Source organism: Gavialis gangeticus, unplaced genomic scaffold, assembly GCF_001723915.1.
Source record: "Gavialis gangeticus isolate Ggan-Ray unplaced genomic scaffold, GavGan_comp1, whole genome shotgun sequence".
NCBI lineage: Eukaryota > Metazoa > Chordata > Crocodylia > Gavialidae > Gavialis > Gavialis gangeticus.
The window spans coordinates 60153766-60164914 of NW_017729031.1; the positions used below are offsets into that span (position 1 = coordinate 60153766).

The 11149-nt window shown below is 40.9% G+C and overlaps 1 protein-coding gene across 1 annotated transcript in view; it reads right to left on the reverse strand.

Annotated features, from left to right (window-relative positions):
* Positions 1–11149, reverse strand: part of PDE11A (phosphodiesterase 11A) — a 290348-nt gene that overhangs the window by 50437 nt on the left and 228762 nt on the right. Inside the window, exons 13-14 of the mRNA XM_019523008.1 lie at positions 5680–5789; positions 1471–1561 (exon numbers count right to left, since the gene is read on the reverse strand). Coding sequence (XP_019378553.1) covers positions 1471–1561; positions 5680–5789 — 201 coding nt within the window. The remainder of the gene's footprint in view (positions 1–1470; positions 1562–5679; positions 5790–11149) is intronic.

The window sequence follows — 11149 nt, forward strand, 5'->3', positions numbered from 1 at the left end:
TCCCTTCCGACCCTAGAAACTATGAAACTATGAAATTAGGGTGAAGAGATTAGCCATTCATTTCTCCATAAATGCAGGGGAGAAAACAAACTGAAAGAATATACTGCCATTCATTTAAGTTGAACTTTAAGCTAAAGACTTAACTGTAGAACGTCAGTCACGTGTGCTTACATTCATATACATAACACAGCACTCACATACTGCTTTGTTACCCTTCGAAATAACAATGGTTGTATCAAACCAAATGTAATTTTGGTAGCTTGTAGCCGTCTAATGTTCAAATCCAATATGCACTGCCATCTAGTGCTTAGGAAGAAGAAAATTACAGTAAGGAAAACAAAGAGTTTTCTATACATAAAAAGGACATCTATCCTTCCCTGAGTGACCTTATCCTCAAAAAAAAGATTTTTTTTTCACCCAATCATTGGGAAAGCTGGGGGAATCTAGAAGGTTAATTATAAATACAATTTAACTTCAGTGTAGCCAGAAAAAAACATGACAGTGTGTATTAAAAACAGTAGCTATTCATAGTACAGATTAATGCACCAGCATATCAGAAATACTGCCTTACAAATAGCTAAAAAGGAGGATTTTCCTGCTGTCTTCAAGATTCTAGTGCCTTGCTGACTTAATACATCCTGTGAAAAACTAAACATTACCGTAGTGTGCAAGACTCTCTCAAAGGTGCCTAGAGCAAAATATAGACACTTTTTATGGCATGAATAGGAAGCTAACAAAATAATAAAATATGGAAGTTTTCCTGAAGATAACAATTGCAGACTGTTGTATTAAATATCAGTGTATTCCATTGAGTGTAATTACAATGTACTAGAGAGAGCAGGCCAGGTCCTTAGGTGATGCAAACTGGTATAAGCTGTTTGACTTCAGTGGCAAACTGGGATAACTTGTTTGACTCCAGATTGTGCTAGCAGAGATTCTGGATCTGCACTTATTCTAGCTTGAAAGCATTTTGTCTTACTTCCACATTTTTTTTTATCAAAGAAGTAGTAACACAGCATATAAAAATTAAAATCCTAGCAAGATGAATTGTCCGAGTTAGAAATGCGTGAGCAGAGACAGTAGTTGGATATTCATCGGATAAAGCAATGATTCTCGTGGATCACAAGGAGGAAGTATGTTTCAGATTCACTGATTTTATGGGTGGCCACAGTTCTTCCACATTTCTATTGCACCTTAAGTTGAATGTGTGGCCTGTCAAACCCCATGTGCTGCCCAGCTGAATGGATATACACATCATGTCCAAACCCAGCTGGATTGCACATGGGGTTTTGACAGTTCCAGTGTATAGGGAGCCTGGTATTGGGCTCAGTGTTGGGCTCCCCATGCACCAGTAGCCATATAATCCCTGTGTGCCACCCAGCTGGGTTTGTGCATGGTGTTTATTTCCATTTCCTGGCTGGTGAAACAGCCCACCAAGCATACAACTTTAATAAAACAGCTGCTTTTTACCTCACTTTGAAGAATCATGACAGCATGATTAAAATGATGGTGTTCCAAGGTAGCAGACGTTCCATAAAGCTGAGCCAAAGCTGATCCACTCCTGAGAGGCAACACATGGAGTTAACAATCAGCAATCAGTTAAAAAGCATACAAATAAATATTACAAAAATTGTTCATAGTGTCCTCTCCTATTTCCCCCTTGATTTAATTGGATTTTTTTTCTTAATTTAAGAGATTTAGTTTCCAGGACATCCACCCATTCTCAAATACAGTGTTCTGAAATGTAAGTGGAATTTCACATTCAATATATTAATTTACAGCTACGGCCAGGCTTTCAGATTTTGGTGCCTGATACATTTACTCTGACTAACTGATGATTCCTTTTGAGCAACATTAAATTTTTGGTGGGAATATTCAAAGACAGCTAAATGATTTAGGAGAACAGGTCCCTTTGAACCAAAGTAATCTAGAAGCAACACTTCTGGTACCTTCTCAATGTCTGTAGTTAAAAAAAAAATTAGGTACATCTCAAGTCATACGGTGTTTCATAGTTTATAAATAAACAATCACACACCTATATATGGTATATATGCACACAAATATATGTGTATATCTAACACACACACGCACACACACAGAGTATACATGGACTGTAAATGCCTTGGGGCTTTCAGTCAATTCCTCCACTTCTGCACAGCTCCAACCCTCAGTATATAGAACAAAAGTGATATCTACTAGATATCTGAAAAACTCTGCTATGGAAAAGCTGTAAGAGTAGTCCTTACAGTAGGTATCTTCCATGCAAATTCAAAAACGCTAAGGTGAACAAGGAAATAGAAGCTGAACCTGAAGATAGAAAAGGAAAGTCTAAGAGAATCCTTAGAATATATTTTCCAGTTATGCTTATTGTTTAAAAAAAGATCAGCCACAAAATATATATGGTATGGGGCTTAAAAATTCTAAGTTGAAACTTTAAAGGAGGAGAAACTATGAAATGTAATTATGAAATTGAAAATTGTTGGGAGGTGGAAAGGAATAGGATTGAACTGTCAGGGTAGATTAATGTTCACCACTATTTCACTTCTGGGACCCAGCCTAAAGCGACAAGATGGGTTTTCTTTCCAAAGAAATGAGTATAAGAGATTATGCTAGAAACGAATAGAAGGAGTCTCCTAGGAGTATATACTACAAAGCTGTACCATACTGATATTTAATCATCAGGGGCAGCTGCATTAGAGAGGGGGATGACTGGAAAACATCATCCCTAGAGAAAACAGTGTTGAGGTGTATTAACAGAGCAATTTCAGAGAACTGTGATGCTGCTTCTATCATATGCCTCTTGATCTTTCATTGCACAAAACACTACTCTTGAACACTAAAGATAAAATAGGAAAATGTGATGCTTAACTTTATAAGTTAGGTTGGAGGAATAAATCACAGTTGGTGTTATGAAAGTTACAACTTCTATATTCAGGGATATTTTATATGTGTCACACCATGTCTTTTGTTAAATGTATTCAACTATTTCTTTATGATGTTATAAAAAGACAGCCTCCTCTTTGTATGCAGTTGTCAAACAACTGCAGGAGATGGCATTCTAATGCTGAAACCCTCCGATTCACAGTCCCCAAAAGAGAATTAAATGGTGATTAGTTTAATCAGAGTCCAAACCTGTAAGAATGTAATTTATACACAAGATCCATTTTTATAAGTTAGGGACACACACATCAGCTTTTCCAGTTGTCTTACACAATTTCCCATCTTTTCTGCTTCCCTTTAAGACTCCAGCTGCGGAAAGCAACTGGTGATGCTTTGTAACCTTTACACCAGCAGTTGTTTTGCAGAATGGCAATTCATTTCCCTTGCAATGGCGAGCAAGGATTCAGATAATGTCAGCATTTCATTGAGACTGCAGGAACACCAAGAGCTAAGGAGACTGCAGTTTAAGGAACAGCCAAATATCAGTTAGAGGAGTTCACCAAGGCAGTTTGCCCACAGAAACAGCAGTCTGCGAACAGCACACATTCTAGCAAATATCCTCCTCTTTTGAACAAAAATGGGGAAGAATAAGCTAACATAGGGGGTGGACATGTACACTTGGAGCTGTTTCAAAAGGGGAGCTGCTCATTTGGTGTGGGGAGGGGCACAGCAGCTGTTATGTTTTAAGTAATATGTGCACAAGCCAGAAGCAATACAAATGCAGCAAAAGTGATCCAACTTTAACTCTGAATAAAAGAATATTGAAATTGCAGCTGCTCTGATACATTTGTATCACTCGGGTCTGGAGGGCCACTGCAAGTTTCCACCTAGCTTATATAAGAATTTGAAGAGTAAGCCCAGCTAACAGCTCTGTGGGATGTTTGACAACCAGCCAGCCCATCTTCCTGGGGAGCATATACACCCTACGTTATGTCAAATGTTCACACTAGTCCAGCACACAAGTTCACATTAGTTCAGCACACAAGATACCTAGCAGATGGGTTGGGAAGGAACCACGTATCTGTGTTACACAGAGTCAGTAGTTCTAGGTCAGCACTTCCCAACCTTGAGGTCATGACCCCCTTTGGGGTCACAATGATAAAAAATGAGGTTGCAAAGACAATCACAGATTTTCTCCTTTAAAGGAGAAAAAAGTGGGAAATGGCAGGTCCCCCTTGCAGGCTTGCATAATTCCAGCCTGCTGGGGGCTGCTTGGGACTGCAGGGAACAGGAGGAGGGCGCACATGCACATGGCAGCCAGGCAGTGTGGAGAGCAGCTCCTGCTGCTCCCTCTAGGTAAGTTGGGCGGGGGGGAGAAGACAGATTGAGACCCCCACAGTGAGGCTTGTCTGGGGGGCAGTGGAAGGGCCACCTCCCTGCCACTGTGTGCTCTCCTGGGGAGGGAGGCATGGGGGGGAGCATATGCCCCCCAGATTTGTGTGCACGATTGGGGCAGATGCAAGATGCCCACTGTGGGCTGAGGGCTCTCCACCACCCTGCCTGTGTCCACAGCAGAGTGGGGCAGGGAGGCTCAGTGCCACTGCTGGGAGCCCCATTCTGCCCACACTGCCATGGCAAGGTGCCCCCTGCCCACCTGACAGCAGCAGGGGGCACAACTCTACGTTGCTGCTGTCACTGCTGCCAGGTGGGCGGGGGCACCTTGCCATGGTGGCACTGCCAGCATGAGACTCCCAGTAGCAACACTGAACCTCTCTGTCCTCACATTCCCGCCCACTGAGCTGCAGAGGCCCCTGTGGGGAGGGCAGCAAGGTGGGGAGCTCTGAGCCCACAGCAGGTAGCCTACATCCTGCCCCCTCAAGGATTTATGGGTCATGGGCTCTGCTCAAGCCCTGCTGCCTGCGGGATGGGGGAGAGGAGCTGGGTTCCACGCTCTGCTCCGGCCACAGCAACTGCCACCTCCTGCTCGGGCACTGCTCCGGCTTGGGCACTGCTGAGGAGAGGTGGGGGGCTGCAGACCCTGGCCCTGGTCCCGTAGCCTTGGCAGCTGGGGACTCCCTCCGGCAGGGCTGGAGGCAGGCAGGGGGCTGCGGGTTGAGAGTGAGAGGCCATGTTCAGGAAATGGAGTCATGCTGAGGAAATGGGGTCATAAATGGAGTCATGCTGAGGAAAAGGTTGGGAAGAGCTGTTTTAGGGCTTTACATGGTGGATGTGAAAGAAATGCATTTGGTTTTTCAGCCCATCTGTTCTGGGCAGCCTACACTGTGGTTCTAGACAGGTGCCAACCATTCTACAGTCCAAAAAATAAAAGCTGGGCTTCATACACATTAAGTAGATGCCATCCTTTGGTGAACATGTGGTTTCAGTTTTAGCTTATTTAATTTGATCTGATATAATTGGAAACATTTTCACTAGGGTTCAAATGCCAGTGAGGGACAAATCAGGGTAGTTGCAAAGCTCCTCATGGTTAGCACTTACAGGACTGTAACTGACAGAAATTTGACAGGCAGAGGCATCACTGTTTGGTGCCACATTTCTATACTAGGTGTCAGTTCACAAAGGGTAACCAAAATCAACAGCATGACACTAAGGGCAAGTCAGCAATTACCAAAAAGAATAGGGAATTATAAAGATGGATAGTCCCTCATTACATGCAAGCATAGAAATACTTGGCCTTGGCCTAGGAGCCCTGAAATTAATGCTTCATTCTTTATCCCCTGTCACCTTTTGCTCTTGTATAGAAGGAAAACAAATTAAAGTAATAAGAATTAGAAAACTTACTTGGCTTGGAAGGCATTGTTGGTTCCCCTGTGGTCAAGGTCATGACATAAACATCCCACAATCAAAGCTAAAATTTCAATTTCAGTCAGAATCTCCTGAAATCCTGCTGTCTGAGAACAGAAAAATAGCATCTGTAACTATCAGAAGCAGGAAAGATAGACAATGTTAGTCCACTGAGCAACAGTCAACTTTGTTTTGATACCACCAGCCTTTAGGTAGGGGCAAGATAAATGCTTTATTGTCATATCATATTCACTGCTGTATGTTAGATTGTTAGTGGAATAGATAGTATCCTTAGAGTGATCTGTTATTATCTCTGTGTCACATTTGTAAGACACTCACTATCCAGAAGGTACGGGTAGAAAAAAGCTGAAATAGAAAATAAAAACAATAATTACACACTAAGACAAGAATCTAATTTTTCTAAGTGAAGAATGTAGACAGGGACTTCTTAGCTCTTGAGATGGCTGTACTAGTTTATCAACACTGCTGGAGACATCTTCAAAAGCTAAATCAAAGAGGATTTAAGAGGGAAGAATTAAATGCTTTTTTGTGCTAATACTACAGGCTAGTAGAGACTGTTTTGTAATCTTGGACAATGGAATTTGAAACAATGTTGTACTATTTGAAGAGGAAATACCTTGGATAGCAGAATGCCAGAATGAGATTATGAGAGAATGAGAATAAATTTGAGTTTATGAGAGATTTTTTTCTAAAATCATGAGAATTCTGCAGAGATAAAACTGATGTGAGAAGTGCAGAGGACCCAAATTATGACTACCACAGCCCAAGTATTTGAAGGGGAGAGTTGATATAGGGAACCTTTTCCAATGCCATATTTCTCTGGGTGGGTAGAAGGCATAGGAAAACTGGGCTTCCTGAGACCACACAGGAGGTACTAGGATTACAGACACCACCATAGTTCCAGGACAGGTGTGCCAGGGTGAGGTGGAAGCGGTGTCCTGCCAGTGGCACATCCAACAAAGATTAGGAAAACTACACTGGAGTGGCTGCATGGCATTTTTTTTCAAAAGACATAGCAGGACCCACCAGTAACCCTGCTCCTCACACCACAATCAGGCCTGCTTCTGCCTTGCACAGGCACAATGTCTTGAGGTACTTCAAACTATTTCATGCCAATTCATCTCCTTAGTTACACTCTCTGAGGGAGGGATGGTTTGGCCCATAGATATTCCAGAAGCATCAAAAATACTGGTTTGAGTAGAAAGTTACAGTGTACGACTTTTCATCCATGCTGAGCACCAACAATTCAAACTGAAGTCAATGGGAGCTACAAGTACTAGAGACTTCTAGCAAATCAGTTCAGGATAAATGGAGTCTACACATTGAGTGACAATACCAGACAGTGGCTCATAGATTTGAAAGATGATATCTGATGCCATATGAAAGAGAAAGAGAGTTTCACACAGTGTAATAGAATTTGATAGAAAAGTAACTGAGAGAAAGGAAATGAACAAGTCTCACTGATAATTTATCAAGGTGAACATTTATTTAATAATGGGATTGGCATTCCATATTTTTCAGTTAACAATTGTCAACAAGATGCAACATGTAAATGATCTGGCTGAAGGAAGGAAATGTAAAATCTTAAAGTTTGTTTCTGAGGCCAACAGTGGAGATGTGATGACTAACAAAGAAGACAATGAGGTGCAGAGAGATTTTAACTTTTATTTGACAGGTTAAGTGAATGGAAAATGCAGTTTATTGCAGCAACTATAAAATAAAGACAGGAGGCATGAAAGGGGTCAACAACATATAGAGCATGTGTTAGATGGAACAGCAGTGCAGCATACTGACCAGGGCAGGGATTTAGGGGTTATAGAAGAAAAATCTTTGAAAGCCATTGGCCCAGCATATGGCTTGAGTAATAAAGGGTAAGCAGAATGCTGGCAATACTGAGACAAAATACAAATCAGGAACAGCAATATTGTTACTATTCAAAGCACAGGTTAAAGCTCATCTAGAATACCATGTTCTGGATTATGGCCTTAATGCATGTATAACGTCAAAAAACAAAGATTTCAAGAAAACATTTAAGGAGGCGGGGTTTACTGAAGACCCAAAATCATACTATGAAGTGAGTTGGTACATTCAAAGTCAAAGTAGTATAGTGGAAAAAAAAATGAACTTTTCACACTGGTGGAAAAAGTAGGGAATATTATGTAAAATATTATACTTGCGCAGGAAATAATTTATGGAAAAATTTAGTGAACATAGCAGTAAAGACAATTGTGTAAATGTTGGAAACAATGGAGAAGCAAGAAATAAGCAAAGATCAACAAAGCAAATGCATGGAATGAACAAATTTGTCTTCAGACAAAAACACAGAATGGTTACTTGTTCTTTGCTAATGTTGCGGGGTATCTACTCAGAGACTTAGATTCAGAAAGAAACTGAAAGTGTGAAGAAGTTCTGACAGTCATATGGGTATAGAAACATCCAATCAGGGAACAAAAATAATGTGACATAGTAACCAATTACATAGCAAATAGCAAATAACAGATCAGCATTTGTTGGCAATAGGGAACTAAACTCCACCTACTATATAATTTTTTTCACCTCTAGGCTAAATACTGCCTCTACATAGTTGTCTAAGCTGGACTATTCACCTTTGAGTATGGTCCAGAGAGGGAGGAGTAGGCAGCATCTAGCCGTAAGAGTATACTTATTATACTGTGAAATACAGTTTGACAGAGGCCAGACTGGTGATTTCTATTTCCTAAATACCAGAGCAGATATACCCATTGAGTCTTAAAGGATCTTAAGGGAAGTAGGTACCTTATAGATAGGGACCTACCAAATTCATGGAGGAAGTGGGCTACGCAGCAGGTCCTTTAATCTTGCAGGTTTGCCTGCATGTCCCTCCCTATTGCTGATTGCCTGAGGGGCCCTGCTGCTTGTTGCTGACCAATCGGGAGGCAAGAACAGCATCATATTTAAAACCGCTATTTTCACCTCCCTGCCAATCAGCAGTGAGCAGCAAGGCCCCTCTGCCAATTGGTGGGAGGGGGGGCGGAGGAACCTTCAAAATTAAAGAACCTGTCATGCAGCCCACTTCCACCATGAATTTGGTGTGTCCCTACCCATAAACATTACATTTTTACTGAATTTTAGTGGATTTCTGTATTTTTATGCACTTAAGCTCCTTCACTCATGTACAGTTTATCTGTAGAGACTAACATGTTACTGCAAAGTCTACTGTGAGGTCTACTATGCATCTTAGTGACTGCAGACCATAAATCCTATTTAAGTCATTCTTAATATTTCTATCACTGATATAAGCCAGCAACTTCCTTGGTCTGTTGTTTCTGTGTCAATTCTATTTTATGCAAATCAAGAACTTGACTTTTCAAGGTGCTAAGCCAGTGGTACTCAACCTTCTTAGACGAAAGGAACCTCACCCGCCCCACCCCACCCTGCAATAAACTCAAGGATTCTATGTATATATAAGGCTTAGTCCATCTGTCTGTGTGTCTGTCTGTAATGCCCTTGGAGAAACAACCAATTAGAGTGCTTTGCACAGACAGACACACAGACAGATGGCTGGATGTGGAGGTGGGGATGGCACCCAGCTGGATGCGGAGCAGCGGCAGAGCGGCTTGGTGGCTAGGGGTGGCTGTGTGCAAGCTTATTCCCCCCCCTCCCCACCGTGCTCCTGAGAGGCAGTGGCGGTGTGGGGTGGTGGTGCGCGGCACTCCGCCCTCCCACCCCACCCCACCCCACCCCACAGTCATTCTTGACAGGCAATTTGCTAGGCCACCATAAAAAGCTAGCTCTTAGTTTTTGCTCATTTTTTGACTACAGAAAAATAATAGAGGAAATCTTTTGTTGCAAAGAACTGGGAAAGACCACAAGAGGCCAGAAATATTCTGACACTGGATTCCTATCTGAAATCTCTGGGTATCTTGTGAATCATGTGTAAGTTTCACCTAACGGTGCTAATATTGTGCATCATCCTTAAAAAGGATGCAGTATCACCTCTAGCTCACAATCACTGTGCTAAGCATTCCACATTTGGTGGGAGTTGAATGTGCAGGTATCTGGGGTGGTTTGTTCCTTGCAGCATTGGACTTTAGGACTACATATAGAAAAGACTAATCAAAAGCTGGGAAGTTCTACTCATGCAGAATTGATTTATAGACAGAATAGCTTGACTATTATAAGATCTCTGTGTCTGAATTATAGATATGTGGCCTTTAAAGCTTCAGTTTCAATAACATAGAAGAGCAGAAGAAGCATCTGAAAAATATAGTGTTTGCTACTTTTATAAGATTGTTCTCATATAACAAAGAATAATCAAGGTCTCTTTTTTTTTAAAGTGTAAAAAAATAGCTTGACAACATGTTATGTGCCAAGCTTTAGTCCAGACAAAATGTCCACACCTGAGTTATAAACTACTGGAAATAGGAGTTTTATACTGGAAAATTGATGCTGTAATAAATGGTTCTTAGTATAACACAAGGTTTGACTGAATTCAAGGATTCAACCTGCATCATAAACATGGGAGTACAGATTAAGCAATTTACTAACAGTAGCAATAGTGCAAGAATAAATTCAGCTTTTTTATTTAATCAAAAATCATGTCATGGAATACATATATAGCAGAGGATATTTCACTTCACAAAACACAATTAATTTAAAAACTGTTATGGTAGGAGTGTGTCCGCTATATACGTAATGCAAGAAGAGAAGAGGTTATGTTTCTGCAATTTTTAAATTTACATGTATAGAGGAAAAATACATAGCTACGGATGATGGTATTGTAAAATTTATTTTCACCAGAAAAGGAATGACCCATAACTCATGAGTGGCAGAGCTTCAGGTGAGTTATGGAGGTCATTCTCTCATGTGAGGAAATGAGTTGCCTTACACCTAGCCCCACTTTTATGTATTTTGTTATTAGCACGCCAGATGTGATATTAATTATCTATTGCTTGGCTTTTTCCCATTTTTACTTTTTAAAATAGATATTGATGTCAGATGAAGGCATGGTTACTATACTATGGTCTGATCCTGTGGCTGTTCTCATACCACTATTCCTGTCTCATATGACTGGGATCACTGAAGTCTATGGGAACACTCACGTGCATTATGAATCCATTAGTGCAGGTTGCAGGATTTGCACATAATTCTCTTAAGCTAACTAAGAAGGGTGTAAAATATACATTAATTACACAGGAATAAATTTCTTATTGTTAGCTTTAGGCTTTTTAAAAATTAAATTTGAAAGCTATCTTCTTATCCCCAGCACTTACAAAAAGATTTAAAGGCTACATTGGGTCCAATGTGCAGTCATTATTCAGGAAAAAATTCCCTTGAAATCTATGAGTTTTGTTTGAATTAAAAATTGATGCCTCTTTCCTTTACTTAGCAACCAGACCTGTAACCGTTCTTTTTTGGGAAGTAAAACCCTTCCTTTTTGGGAAGGGTAAACACATCACTGCACACT